Here is a 16349-nt window from a genome sequence, read left to right as displayed (position 1 = left end):
AAGTCATGTGACCGTGCTGTAGTTCCTTTATAGCCCAACATTAGCCACCTTTAGCTTAGCGGTGGAGACGTGAAGTCATGTGACCGTGCTGTAGTTCCTTTATAGCCCAACATTAGCCTCCTTTAGCTTAGCGGTGGTGACGTGAAGTCATGTGACCGTGCTGTAGTTCCTTTATAGCCCAACATTAGCCACCTTTAGCTTAGCGGTGGTGACGTGAAGTCATGTGACCGTGCTGTAGTTCCTTTATAGCCCAACATTAGCCGCCTTTAGCTTAGCGGTGGAGACGTGAAGTCATGTGATGTCATAGTTCCTTCATAGCTCAGTTAACAGACCTGCATGGTTGAGCTTCTACACAACAACCAGCACTCATAAATCAAAGTGATTCATTAAAGCTTCACATATGCCGGTTTATGGACCGTATAATCAGATTCTACATTAAACTTGTATTGACCACCCTTGAAGGTGAATCCAAAACCTCCTTGAAACATCTGCTTCCATCAAATCATTTAATCCAGTTTACAGTCAGGCTGCTTCACATTCATACTTTGGGCCCTCAGGGGACTCGACCCCCCATGGCACAAATACAGTATATGGGTTTAACAAGGCACATTCTGGACTGAGGGTTTCTGTGTGCTTTATTGGCCGGTATGTTTCACCCAACAGGCAGTTATTTATTAAACCGATGACAAAGTCCGGGGAAGGAGAGGGAAGTCTTTCTCTCGTAACGGATAATCATCATATTGGTTGCGTGCATTGGGAATCTTTCAGAAACAAAGGCTGAAATGAGTGGCATTTTATTAGCAACACACTCTTTGCATCACAACTTATGATATTAATTTAATCTACAACATCCTTGAGACATTTTAAATACCTAAACCATAGCAGACACCAATATTAACCTTTTGATAATTGTTGTTTTTTAGGGAGCTGACCAACAAAGACCTTAGAAGATGCTTTAGTTATAACAGCTGTTCTGGCTTTCCTTTAAATTGAAGTTAAAAGAAGTGAATTTATTTTGCTTCCCTTATTTTTATCCACCTTAATTATCCAGCTTGTATTTCGTTGTGTCTCGTAACTCTTCCTTAATGTATTTAATAGTTTAAATAGAGCACATTAACGGGCCTCTACACGGTAAATGTGCTATAAAGCCAAATGTGTCTTGTCTTTTGTAATCGCTCGTCCCATCGTCTAGATCTGGTCCTCCAGAGAAAGAAACATCTCTGTTTTATTTCAGTCTTATATATTCTTATATGACAATGTCTTATTTTTTCTAGAAAGACACAGTATGAGGAGAAACTGCAGTGCTGAAGGTGGTGTTGCTTTTTACGGGGGAAATCTGTACTTTGGTTTGAGGGCGCAGAGACCCCGATAAAAACCCCAGACAGACTAAATTGAATCCTAAATTAAAGGAATTTCTTCACAAGCTAAGCTATTTTCTAAGTTGTCTGTATTTCTATGTTTCACTTTGAGCCTCACAGAGGTTATTCATGATGCTCCTCGTTATTCACACAGAAGTCAGATGGATCGTAGCATCAGATCCTATCGACTTATGAACGGTTAACCGGTGACCAGGAAACACTCGGTGATAGATGCGTTAAGTGTAAATTGAATCACGATCCGACTGGAGATAGAGGATTTGTGGCGGAGGCGGGGGAAGCTCACTCTTTCTCATTTAAATATTCATGCGGGGGAGACAAAGGGGGGGAAATGGAAACCGAGTCAAATGAAATCCCAGGGTTCACGTTTTCCGAGGCGAAGGAGGGGAACGCGGGGGAGGGAGGGGAGGATAAGGAGGCGGGAGAAACTCGGGCTCTCAGGTGGGAAGGTAGGAGACGTCGACACATCTGAAATCTCGGCACAGAGATTTAGAACAAAGATCAGAAACGTATCTCCTATCATACACACACACTCTCCGCTGTAGTGTAAATCTATACTTCTGAAGGCGTTTAACATCACTTATCCAGAATATTGATTATTAATTGAGATAAATGTCCTTTCTACCGTTGATGTGTTTTATATTTGCCGTTTTATTGTTTCCATTTGAATATATTTACACTTTATTCCACCTTTTTAATATTTTAATGCCTGAACACATTGCTGCAGTAACACCATCAGGAATACAGAACAAAGTTCACTTAATATACACGTGTTGATTTGAATCCAATTAGAACTCTGGATAGCTGCTCGTTTAAGGACAATTCTCAACGTCTTTTCTTGGGAGTCGAGAGGTTCGGTGACTTTCTGACAAACTAAAGGACGCAAAACTAACTTCATTTATTTCCAATCGAACCCTGTTTGGGATCTCGATACGATAGCCACTAAAGTCTGGAGTCTAATTCCTTGGACAATCAATGTGTTTCTGTCAAATAATTCAGTGCTTATTTGTTGGTTAAACAAATACCCTCTCAACAAAAAAAGAGGAGTTTTCTTTATTAAAACTTCTGTTAAAAGAGATTATATATAAACCTTGTGTTTAAACATTGAAATGTCTTTGGGCTGGAGTTTACTTCCTGCTGAAATGCAGTGGTACTGTTCTACACACTCACTTATTTTTATCTGCAAAAAACAAACCTCATCCCGACTGTTTCTCCGTTTAATAAAAGGTGTGTGCAGAACGATAAGCTCCTCGAATCCATCATCATCTCAACAGGGAACCGAGAACATGGGGTTTCCTCAGAGGAACAACACGACCTCCAGATCCAAACCCAGCGGAGCCCGGCAGATGTTTATGTAACAGAGACAGGAAGAAGTGGATTTTGTATAATAAGTGAACTAGGAAGTGCAGTCAGGTCGGAAGGACAGAGGAAAGGAAGGGAGAATAGGAGGCATGGAAGTACAGAAGCAAATAACGAATGTCCTTTTTTATCTTTGTTCTGGAAAGGACAGAGCTGATCAAATACGAGATATAAAACTGGACTGGATTTAAGACACGTTGCTCCTGTAAACTGTCAAATCTCTGCGAGCACACACACACACACACACACACACACACACACACACGCCAGTGATGCATGACACACGGAGGATATAGGAGTGACACACTGTAATGACTTTTCTGTGACATTTCACTGCCGAGACTCACTCTCCATCTCTCAGGTCTCAGGAGGCGGCGGAGGATTTATGGATGAACCGAACGCTCAGAGGAGGAGATTTCCTACTTATTCTTACCTGTGGGTGTGTGTGTGTGTGTGTGTGTGTGTGTGTGTGTGTACCATGTGTTGTTCACTACACATGTGTATGTTTGTTCTGAAACGTGTGAAAGGGTACAGACAATATACAGTATGATGGAAAATGGTCACTGCTGGTTTATTGTAGAAAAATAACAGCAACACCTTCAAGACCCCGACATGCAACCACAGGGAGGAGCCAACAGACACAAACTACGGCCTTAAAGAGGCCCTGTTATACTTAGTGGGGTGTTCCCTGTAGTGTGTTTATGTGCATGTAAATGGTCTGCAAAGACTAAAATCCCAAAGTTACAGAACATATTGACATCACTGTGTAACACTAGTGCTCCAACACATTGTACGTGATAGGCTAAAGGGGCGGGACATCTCTACGCAGTTGACCAATCACAACAGAGCTGGCCAACTAACCAATCAGAGCAGACTGGGCTCTGGTTTCAGACAGAGGGTGAAAAGAGGAGCTGCAGCACAAGCACTCTGAGAACAATAAAGAGCTTTCTGAACATTAGAGCATGGAGACATGTCCCAGGAGAGACAACCATGCAGATACCAACCTCACAATGAGCAGAATATACAGCTCCTTTAAGGGTTATTTTTAACATTTGATGGTCAATTCTATGATAAATTACCCTGACTCAGGGAATGAGAAAGTTACTTCTTCCTTGCTACATCCACAGGAGTAAAAAAAAGCATCCTCACAGACATACTGCGAAGCCAGTGTGTGTGGGAGTTAATAATAACCCGCTGTGTTATCAGGGGCTGACAGAGTGATGAGAGGTGTCAGTCTGATAATGAAGCGGCTCTCAAGTGTTTGCAGTGTTAGCTGAGGGGGGTCCTCAGGAATATCTCTCTCACTTAACTCCTCTTTCAGAAGACAGCAGACACCTACAGATAAACCTCACTGTGACGGATCGGTTCTGAAAAGAAGAGCTACAAGAAGCCAAGATTTAAAAATGTTATTAAAGCATTTCTTCATAGCCCAACTTTAGCCGCCTTTAGCTTAGCGGTGGTGAAGTGAAGTTATGTGACCGTGCTGTAGTTCCTTTATAACCCAACATTAGCCTCCTTTAGCTTAGCGGTGGTGAAGTGAAGTTATGTGACCGAGCTGTAGTTCCTTTAAAGCCCAACATTAGCCTCCTTTAGCTTAGCGGTGGTGAAGTGAAGTCATGTGACCGAGCTGTAGTTCCTTTAAAGCCCAACATTAGCCGCCTTTAGCTTAGCGGTGGTGACGTGAAGTCATGTGACCGTGCTGTAGTTCCTTTATAGCCCAACATTAGCCGCCTTTAGCTTAGTGGAGGAGACGTGAAGTCATGTGACCGAGCTGTAGTTCCTTTAAAGCCCAACATTAGCCGCCTTTAGCTTAGCGGTGGTGACGTGAAGTCATGTGACCGTGCTGTAGTTCCTTTATAGCCCAACATTAGCCTCCTTTAGCTTAGCGGTGGAGACGTGAAGTCATGTGACCGTGCTGTAGTTCCTTTATAACCCAACATTAGCCTCCTTTAGCTTAGCGGTGGAGACGTGAAGTCATGTGACCGTGCTGTAGTTCCTTTATAACCCAACATTAGCCTCCTTTAGCTTAGCGGTGGTGGAGTAAGGTCATGTGACTGTGCTGTAGTTCCTTTATAGCCCAACATTAGCCTCCTTTAGCTTAGCGGTGGTGAAGTGAAGTCATGTGACCGAGCTGTAGTTCCTTTAAAGCCCAACATTAGCCGCCTTTAGCTTAGCGGTGGTGACGTGAAGTCATGTGACCGTGCTGTAGTTCTTTTATAGCCCAACATTAGCCTCCTTTAGCTTAGCGGTGGTGACGTGAAGTCATGTGACCGTGCTGTAGTTCCTTTATAGCCCAACATTAGCCGCCTTTAGCTTAGTGGAGGAGACGTGAAGTCATGTGACCGAGCTGTAGTTCCTTTAAAGCCCAACATTAGCCGCCTTTAGCTTAGCGGTGGTGACGTGAAGTCATGTGACCGTGCTGTAGTTCCTTTATAGCCCAACATTAGCCTCCTTTAGCTTAGCGGTGGTGACGTGAAGTCATGTGACCGAGCTGTAGTTCCTTTATAGCCCAACATTAGCCGCCTTTAGCTTAGCGGTGGAGACATGAAGTGAATGAGTGAATTAATATAGCTGAAAAGAATTCAGTCAAACTAACCATATATTTCTATATTCTCCTTAAAATGTTCATTCCTTCGTGTAATGAGACCTGCAGTCTTTATGGCTCAGAGGGAAATGATTTATCATCTCATCATTCAGTAAATATTTCACTTAACTCAACCAATCTATAAATGAATTTCAAGTTGACACATGCTCACTATCCCTGTATCATCATCTAGTAGGTTGTGCATTGAATAAAGCCGGTGTGTCTTTGCAGCATTTCAGAACAAAAACATTTATTTGCGTCTCATTTTTTATCTGAGTAACTCAGAACAACCCGAGCCAATAGGGATGACCCGCTGCTTCACTGATGGCAGTAAAAAGGCATCAGAAGATCCATTTCCTGTCTGCCAAGCCTTCAGACTCACGTCAGCTCACAAAGGGAGTCACGCCACACTGCGATCAACAAAAAACCCTGAAAATAGAAAAGGGATCAAAACCCTGCTTTCCTTTTCCCCATGGAAAGGTGAGGAGACACCAGAAGAAGAAGCATCAGGTTTTTCTGGCTCCACTGTCTGCACCGTCCACTCAGTTAGCTTTGATTTCTAAACCTGAGAGTGAAATACGACCAATGGAAACGCTTCCTTACTGCAGCAGACTCTACGGTAACAGCAGGAAAACTGAGCCGGTGCGGAGTACGGGAAGCAAAGCCAAAAACTCAATCCTAATGCTTTTAGTAGCAGACTCCTGGCTCGGATCACGTTGCTAAATATCTAAAAGGGGCTCATTGTATTGTTATTGTAAGTTGTATTACATTGTGGTGTACAGAAATATCTTAAAGTGTGATAATGGATTTATATCATTTCCAAAAGCCTAAAAAGGGAACTGGACTAAATTGTTGCAGGAAAACTTCTTAGAGAAATGGAGGACTCAAACAGGTCTTCACCTTCTCATATTGCCTGTGCATTATCCCAAAAACCCCATTGGTTTTACATCAAGGGTCATTCAAAAATAGATCATCATTGCACCACTCCGATTGAGTTCAAGTTCAGCAGTAAACAAAGCTTGAATCTGCCAGGACAAAAGGCATTCTCAAAACTTGAATCTTACACAGTAGATAGAAACTTAATGCATGTTTGAGAGGGGAAGTTTTCAGCGGCTTCCTCTTTTCACAGACTCCATGTCTCAATAAAGGGAGTCAGCAGATTGCCGAATGGCCCTGCAGAGATCTACAGCCGTCTCCGGCATCTGCTGCTGTTTACGCAACACCACTTGAGTTGACTTGTGCTGAAGAAACACATCTGCCAGGGCTGAGTCTGGAGGAAAACACCACCAACGAGGATCAGTGTAAAGTAAGGGTTTCACAGAGTAGATTTTTAAAGTACTGCAAATGGATGACGTATAATGGAAAAAGTCAAAATTCTGAGATAAAAAATAAGTCAGTTTGTACTGTGTTGTTTTGAGAGATCTGAGAAACAAAAAATAATATCAGTAGCAAATTCTAAAAAAATTAAGTTTAAAATAAACTTTAAGAAAAAAAAAAAAAAATTCAGAAAAAAAAAACATTTCGGGAAAAAGTCGAAATTCCCCCAAATTATGTTCTTGTATTTTCTGAGAAAAAGTCAAAATTCTGAGGGAAAAATAATCCTGAGAAACAATCAGAAAAAAGGTAAAATTCTCCCAAAAATGTTACTGTATTTTTCTGAGAAAAAAAGTCAAATTTCTGAAAAACATCAAAATCCTGAGAAAGAACTGACAGTTTCTGAGTCAAAATTCAAGTGTACGTCAGCTTCACAATGTAACTGATAACACGTCGTGAATCGTAATCTTGCTCTAATGTTAAAAAGTCAGCATGAAAAACTAAACCTGAAGTTCCAGTTGGAGACACACGAGCAGCTCATGTACTGAGACAAAACACCCAGAGACACGCGAGTCTGAGGACAGAAGCCGGACAGCAGACTGAGGACAGCATGACGTACATCACGCGAGCGCACCTGCAGAGAAGGGACGTCCAGCGTCCATCAGTACACCGAGCCGCTGGACCGTGTGATTACCAGCATGTGATTTATGGAGCTCTGCCATGCCGCCATACGAGCGCCGTGAGAACCTCTGAAGCTCTGGGGCTTTAATACATATATAAAGGGCTTCTGACCAAAAAATGTAGAACTGTTTACGGTTTGGCTCAGGATATTTATAACGTTCAGAGAAATCTGGCTGAACACATACTTTTCCAAACGGTATTAATCACTCTTATCCCAAATGAAGTTCCAGAGAGTAGGAAAACATTATTTACATGTCGTCTAAAAGCCATTCCTTACTCTGAAGATGGAAAACCTAGCTGGGTGTTTTCTCTGTAAATACACACAGATTAAACACAGGGTCAGGTAAAGCCTCAAGTGAAATCTATTTATCCAAGTCTCCAGCACGTGATGATCGATGGGGAAAGTTGTGCAGAGGCTGATGACCGTGTATGGAAAGGAGAGTCAGTGGAAACTGTGGCTCTGCTGCGCATCACCGACCAGAAACAGACCTTTATTCTCTGCCTCTAAACAAAAGCCAGCCTGGGTTCATTACAGGTATTCAAACTATTCAAACTATGCAACGGGATTTAAAGAACAATATAAATAGGTTGTGTCAAAGAAGAGCATCTACTGACACATGGCACACAGGCCAGCGCACTGTTGTCCATCCTATTCTATAAAGACTATATATTTGAAAAATGTGATTAACAAAAGCAAAAGCAAATATACTGTTTATGGTTTCTGAAATGGTGAAGCATGGGCCAAGGAATATTGGACTTTGACTTCATAAGCAGATGTTTGGCATCATATTTAGCTTATTTTATGGTCTGCCTCCAAACAGCGAAGTGTGTCTTCCTGGTGGGGGAATGCTCACATATTGCCCACCTCTAATGCAGAATATAAGATCTAAAGAAGAGCAAATTCTGAGAAAAAAATCTAAATTCTGAGAAATAAAAAAGTATGACAATTCAAAAAAAATTAAGCTCTGAGAAAAAAAGATTCCAGACTTATTTCGGGAAATATTAAACGAATTCTGGAGAAAAAACATAATTCCAAAATGCAAATTATACGGTCTTTCTTGAAAAATTAAAATTAAAATTGTGAGAAATAAATGATATTGTCTATTTCTGGGTGAAAAGTGAAAATCATGAGATGTAATAACTCTGACTCTTCTGAGAAAAATAATACATTTGGGATGAAAGGAAATATTCCAAGAAATACCTAAAAAAAAAATCTGACTTTCAGGAAAAAAGTCAAATTTCTGAAAATAAATGAAGAATTCTGACTTTTTCTGAGAATTCTGATAAAAACCTCAAAATTGCCAAAAAACTTCCGAAAAATAAAGTTTCTTTTAAAACTATCGATGAAAATGCAGGGACACCCACCTCTGACTCTGACCTACTTCAGTGTGCCTCCCTGAGATAGAGATCTACACATCAAAGCTCATCGTCAGCTTCATGTCTGGAGGAGGGAGGGGAAATGTCAGCAAAATGTCTGAACATGTTAATGTACAATACAGGTCAGGAAGGACAGGAAAGTAGATGAGACGGAGGGACTTCTTCACGATCAGGTGTAACATTTTAGTTCATGTTCTGTCTGAGCTTTCAGACTCCCTCTGATCAGAGTCAGGCAGCGAGACAACGACGAGCTAAAGGCAGCACTGATCTGAGGCAGACGTCTGCTCAGGACTCTCTGACCGACGGCTGGTATCGGCAGAATGTCCCAAAAGGCAATTTAATGTCCGCTAAAAATATCTGTGGTCATAAGGATGGTAGCATCTCCCTGCTTCAATGGGAATGCTCCATTGGATTATTGCAGAAAATAATCTCAACGTTTATGATTCCCACACGATCAGGTCAGCAGGATAATCTGCACATGAACTCTACTCGTGATGTTGGAGGTAAAAAGCTAAGGCTAGGCTATAAAGGAACTACAGCATGGTCACGTGACTTCCTGAGTGTGTAAACATGTCCTCCTGTCAGTCAGCTGATTTCTACAGTCAGCTGTTTTGTCCTGCCTGTGTGTGTGTGTGTGCAGTGTGTGTGTTGTTCCTGTCTTTGCACACATCTGTGTTTGTGCTCCTCTTTCGGCGGGGGGGGGGGTCATTTCAAATTGTTAGTGAGAACATTTTTTCATGCGGCGTCCAGAACTCAGGTGAGGATACACATTTAGTTACTAGACATGCATTTCAATGAGTGTCCTCACAAGTATAGAAGTGAAACGTGTGTGTGTGTGTGTGTGTGTGTGTGTGTGTAGCAGGGTGGGGAGGAATGACTTAATTGAGCATGAAAGACAACAGATGACCTCTGGAGCTTCAGCGCAGCCGCCAATCAACATCTGCCTGCCTTAGGCTCAAGGACACACACACACACACACACACACACACACACACACACACACACACACACACACACACACACACACACACACACACACACACACACACACACACACACACACACACACACACACACACACACACACACACACACACACACACACACACACACACACACACACACACACACACACACACACACACACACACACACACACACACACACACACACACACACACACACACACACACACACACACACACACACACACACACACACACACACACACACACACACACACACACACACACACACACACACACACTTGTAATGCAGTGTTTGTCCCATCAACCTGAAACCTGAAATAAAGAGGAACCCTCTTAAATTTGGCAGATGTTCCTGGTCAAACACGGTTTATACCATCTAACAAAAAACGTCCTGAGGAAAAACTATTTGTACTCCTTTGCGTTGATTTCAAACCCCGCCCCTCTGTGGTTAGAACAACATGGAATCTGTCTCCTCGCTCTCGTTGGTCTAACGCTGTGTCAGTGAGGCGGACCGAGGCATCTGATTGGACGGTGGGGACGATGGTTCACACAGAGAGATAAATGGCCGCCGTTGTGCAGGCTTGTTCACCGAGAAACAGTAACTCTGTCACTGTCACTGTCCCACACACACACACACACACACACACAGATATGCAGCCAGACAAAATGAAAAGCAGTCTCCTACCCGACTCGTTGTTCTCTGAATCCATCCTGATGCAGGCGAGGCGGAAGACGGCCTGCCAGGTGGACCTCCGTCTCTCTCTCTCAGTCTGTGTGTGTGTGTGTTTCCTCCCTCTCTCTCCCTCTCTCCCCCCCTCACACACTGACTCTCTGAATCTCTGACCTTGCAGTGTTTGTGTTTCTCCTCGCCGCCAGCAGATCTGCTAGAGGCTGCAGAGGAAGCTGCACGGTGGAGAAGCTTAAAAACCTCCCCAGTACAGACTCCACGAGAGACGAGCGACACACACACACACACACGAAATATGACATGAGTGATTGGGATTGTGTGTGTGTGTGTGTGTGTGTGTGTGTGTGTGTGTGTGTGTGTGTTTGGTGTAGCTTTGAGGTGTTTTAATTATCCTGATGGAGCACAGATTTACAGAGACTGCTGTTGAAGGACTTAAGCATTCAAAACTGTGTGTGTGTGTGTGTGTGTGTGTGTGTGTGTGTGTCTGTAGTGTTTAAAATTGCAAACAATTTAAGGAGATAAGGCTTGTTTTGGAAAGTGGGGACACTAATGTAAACTGTAGATCTTTTTGGAGGATATTTATGGAAAGGGGGAACAGCTTTCTGAAGAAGGACAACGTTTAAAGAAGCAACAATTTCAGAAATCACATTTAAAGTGGCTCTATCGTGCTCATATTCTCATGTCTCATTGCTTTAACATTCAGAAAGCTCTTTATTTCTCTCATTCTGCCTGTGCTGCAGCTCCTCTTTTCACCCTCTGTCTGAAACCAAGGACAGAAGACGGGTCGCACTGTGAGTTTTCCACATGCAAATGACATATGCATACTTTTTAAAAAACTATTAAGTCTTTTCATTTTGTCCCAGTTCCTCTAAGCCACTACATGTTATTTGCATGTACACACTTTCTTATGTCCCAAAAAAGGCGTGTTTAATCCAACATGCACTACAATAGCAGCGAGGTAGAAGGATGAGATGTTTTCAGACACTAAACACACGGCTAAAATAAACCCTAAGTGTGTAAAGGAAGGAATAAACCTTCCTAAATATCAGATTCCAGGAATTTCCAGGCCCAATTCCCTCAAGAGAATTCAGGTTCATTTCTGTGTTTTTATTTTGCCAACCAGTGAGCCAGAAAGCTGTTCCAGTTCCTCTTATTCATGATCATTTGCATAGAAACACTGTGTTGTCCCTGCAACACAGAGGCGTGTTTTAATCCAACATGCTCTGATTTGTTTAATCGGGGAGAAAAACAGGAAGGTATTGACTGAAGTAAACCGGTTATTTCCTGCTCGTTTCACCGGCTCGATATCTCTGCACCGACACCTGCGTGGTGTCGATAGAGACACAAGAAAACATCCGACTACAGAACACACCACAGGAAGAAAATACAAAAAACTGCAAAATCCTTCAAAAGTGCAGCGAAGCCGAGCGTCACCAGAAGATAAAAGCTTCCCTCTGCAAGGACGCCGGAGTCGGAGGAAACAGAGGGAGGCGCGGCGGCTTTGAAGTTATATTTAGGCCAAATCCTCCTTTGCAGAACAAACCGTCTTCACTGTGCACACACACACGCACACACACACACACACACACACGATCAGCCGGCGGAGCATCAAAACAACGCTTTGATTCCTGCATGCATCCCAAACACTGCTGCTCCACCTGGGACCCAGATGCATGTTGGGTAACTCATTGGAATCAACTTTAAAAGGAGTGAGTTGCAGGAGCCTCACTGCAGGAGGTGCAGACTCATTCACAGTAACAAACTGCTGATGTGAAGCTCTTAGAACTCCCTAACCCTGAGAGTGGGAAAGACATAAACCTCCCTCAGTATCAAATTCAAGGACTTTTCAAGGACTTTCCAGGACAATTATCCTCCAAGTCACGTTACTGTTCTGTAGCTCCTTTATAGCCCAACATTAGCCTCCTGTAGCTTAGCGGTGGTGATGAGAAGTCAACGTTAGCTTTTCACTCATGAAGTGGTGTTAACATGTGATGAGATGGTGGTGTGTGTGTGTGTGTGTGTGGGGGGGGGGTGTATTGGGGGCTAGTTTGTCAGCGTCTGCAGCTTGAAGGACTCTGCGGGCCTCGCTCTGCTCTGTAATTACTCCCTGTGGTAAACAGCTGATTACATTAGCGGTACTGTGACACCTTCAACATCGATCCCTGATGGGCCAGAGTGTCTGTGTGTGTGTGTGTGTGTGTGTGTGTGTGTGTGTGTGTGTGTGACGTAGGCAAATACACTGCAGACAGCATGAACTGAATGTGCTGTTGCTGGTTGGAAAAGTCTGGAAAGGCATGACATGTTTCTTTCCCTTTTTGTCCAGCTGAGACTTTGTTTGGGTCCAACCAGGGCTTGGCGATATGCTGAACTGATTTCATCCATTTAAAAGTTTCATCAAATGTAAGTGATTAAAAAGGTATCTGATTAACTTAAAGGAAGGAGAATATCCTGGATAAAGTCATTCCCGATATAGTCCCACAGATAAAATGGCACTTTTTGGGACACTATTCGTAACCATGCATCCCTAAATTGTCAAAAGAAATACTCTTAGGTTTTAAGCAACATTTGGTGAAGTAGCTTTTGGTTATGAAGTTTGGACAAAGGAGATGAACATATAAAGTCCAATCAGAGTTACATTAAAGACACAGAGAGGAACCTGCCATGATATGTGCAGCTGCTATTAATAATACACAGTGATTTCCTCTGTGTGTGTGTGTGTGTGTGTGTGTGTGTGTGTGTGTGTGTGTGTGTGTGTGTGTGTGTGTGTGTGTGTGTGTGTGTGTGTGTGTATGTAGCTCACTCCTGGGTCTGTTGCGGTCTGCAGGCTCTCATTATCCTCAAAGTGTTAAACACCTCAATTAAGTCATTATGGAGGACAGACCCTCCGTCACTCAGCCTCCTGCTGCTGCACCAACACTCACATACATGGAGGAGGGAAGGATGCATGCTGGGAAATACTGTCTGGATTATTGCAGAAGTAAAAAAGCTAATGTTGGGCTATACAGGAACTACAGCACGGTCACATGACTTCACGTCACCACCGCTAAGCTAAAGGCGGCTAATGTTGGGCTATAGAGGAACTACAGCACGGTCACATGACTTCACGTCTCCACCGCTAAGCTAAAGGAGGCTAATGTTGGGCTATAGAGGAACTACAGCACGGTCACATGACTTCACGTCACCACCGCTAAGCTAAAGGCAGCTAATGTTGGGCTATACAGGAACTACAGCACGGTCACATGACTTCACGTCACCACCGCTAAGCTAAAGGAGGCTAATATTGGGCCATAAAGGAACTACAGCACGGTCACATGACTTCACGTCTCCACCGCTAAGCTAAAGGAGGCTAATGTTGGGCTATACAGGAACTACAGCACGGTCACATGACTTCACGTCACCACTGCTAAGCTAAAGGAGGCTAATGTTGGGCTATAGAGGAACTACAGCACGGTCACATGACTTCACGTCACCACCGCTAAGCTAAAGGCAGCTAATGTTGGGCTATACAGGAACTACAGCACGGTCACATGACTTCACGTCACCACCGCTAAGCTAAAGGAGGCTAATGTTGGGCTATAAAGGAACTACAGCACGGTCACATGACTTCACGTCACCACCGCTAAGCTAAAGGAGGCTAATGTTGGGCCATAAAGGAATTATCCTTCCCTAACTCGAATGATATTCAAAGAATTTGGGTTGAGTATTTAAAGTGAGATGACTCTATAGTTGCAGAATGTTAATCCTGAGCACATGTAACAGTCAGGGCCTCCCACACACACACTACACTGTGTGTGTGTGTGTGTGTGTGTGTGTGTGTGTGTGAGTAGTATATAAAGGTCAGTCGTTCTGCAGTACATGCACGATTATGGCCAAGATGAGAATCACAAATATAACTCTCCTCTATACGAGTCCTTTACTCTGAACACAGCTGCAGCATCTATGAAAGTTTGCTTTGGGAGCAGCACGCTTTTAAATGTAAATACGACGGCAGATTGTGTTCCTCTTTTATTGAGGCCGAGATTGCAATAAATGTTATATAAACTGTACAACAATAAGGAGCAAGAAGAAGGAGGAGTGCTGCTTGGCTGCAGTGCATGTAGGGAAATGAGATAGTGAAGCGTTTGATAAGCAGCTCTATATTTTACAACATGATATGTCCCACAGTTTGTACCGCTCATACTGCCACACCTGAGTTCACCTGTGTTCCTTTCAACAGGAACAATAAAGCCTCGACCTTCCCTTTTTTCTTTTACACGTAATGGCACTGTTTGGTGACAACAGCAAAAAGAATCTGCTGAGGCATGTGTTCACAGACACACCTGAACGCAGCACGACATCCGGTTAGTCCTGTTGTTGCAGCATGACGTCATAACAATCATATTAATCACGGACTGAGTCACAAATTACGTTACAGCTTTAATTGTAGTGTCTGGTAACTGTCAGAAAAGAGGCTGAAGTGATGCCTTGAAATGATGTTCGAATAAATAAGGAGGGGCCGCAACTACCAATATGATATTTTACTGGGACCTTTGATTCTTTAATGCAATCCTTAGTATTAAACATAAATAACTTAAGTGTACTAGAAGGTATATATTGGCTCCACATTGACATTAACACATGAACTGTGACAGTGAACGCATCGTTGCCTGTTTTTTTTTTTTACTTTAAAGGTTTCAAAAATTAGCCAAAACAATGACATTAAACGCACCACATGCACATTCAAGTGTAGGGCGGTTTCTCCAACATGTCAACACACACACTGTCACTGTCTCACACACACACAATGACAGTGAACACATCACTGCACTTATATGAACTTTGACAGCTTCAAAAGATAGCCACAACAGTGAACGCACCACATGCACACACATGAGTAGAGGTATTTCTCAAACATGTCACCGTCTCACACACCCCACCCCCCCCCCCCCCACACACACACACACACCACTAACTTTAACTGCTCAGTAATAAGCCAGAACAGTGACATTAAACGCACCACATGCACACGGATGTGAATGGTTATTTCCCCACGATATCTCACACACACCCCCACACACACACCCACACACACACACACACACACACACACACACACACACACACACACACTGACAGTGAACGCAACACTGGACTTTTTTCCAACTTTAACCATCAAATTAGCCGAAACTGTGACAACAAACGCACCACATACACACTCAAATTTAAAGGTATTTCTCCAACATGTCAACACACATTCAATGTCTCTCTCTCTCTCTCACTCACACACACACACACACACACACACACACACACACACACACACACACACACACACACACACACACACACACACACACACACACACACACACACACACACACACACACACACACACACACACTTTCACACAGACACTCTTACCGGCTGGCATCCTGGTGCTAATGTCTGATCCTCCGGTCAGTTGTCCTCCATGCAGCTCCTCCTGCTCTCTCTTCACCTGGTGTCGGAATACAGACTCTTTACCATCAGAAACGACCCCTTTAACAGCCGCTTTAAGTCACAACACACACACATATGAATCGGAATTAGCATCGGCACTGTAAACACTGAAGGAGTTAGCATCAGGAGCTAACACCTCTCTAGCGTCGGAAACACTGCGGTGCGTTCAGGGGACGTTAAAAAGACATTTAAATGCACATTTCTAAGCGTGACATGCACATACCTGCAGGTAAACACAGCAGCAGCAGGAGGATTAACTGGTTACTGCAGAGCTTCCTGCTTTACGGTCACACACACACACACACACACACACACACACACACACACACACAACACGGAAGTGAAGCAGGAACTCCCCCTGCGGTGCTGCCTTCAGGGACCGGCTGCTAATTATAGCAAGGTGTGCTAATGTCTGATGTGATGAGGTGCAAGTTATTGCTGTATAGAGGGATAGTGAGGAGGACATGCACACAGGTCTGATTTCATAAACTCAGTTTAGATTG

At 43.4% G+C, this 16349-nt stretch overlaps 1 protein-coding gene across 1 annotated transcript in view; it reads right to left on the bottom strand.

Annotated features, from left to right (window-relative positions):
* The window catches only part of efr3a (EFR3 homolog A (S. cerevisiae)), a 69755-nt gene extending 53744 nt beyond the window's left edge, over positions 1–16011 (bottom strand). Inside the window, 1 exon segment of the mRNA XM_063885668.1 lies at positions 15769–16011. Within this exon segment, the coding sequence (XP_063741738.1) occupies positions 15769–15778 (10 nt within the window). The 5' untranslated portion in view covers positions 15779–16011.
* Positions 16012–16349: the final 338 nt, after the last annotated feature.

This window comes from Eleginops maclovinus, chromosome 6 (assembly GCF_036324505.1).
Source record: "Eleginops maclovinus isolate JMC-PN-2008 ecotype Puerto Natales chromosome 6, JC_Emac_rtc_rv5, whole genome shotgun sequence".
Taxonomy (NCBI): Eukaryota; Metazoa; Chordata; class Actinopteri; order Perciformes; family Eleginopidae; genus Eleginops; species Eleginops maclovinus.
Note: the sequence above shows the minus strand (reverse complement) of the source record. Positions and strands in the feature narration are given on the sequence as shown.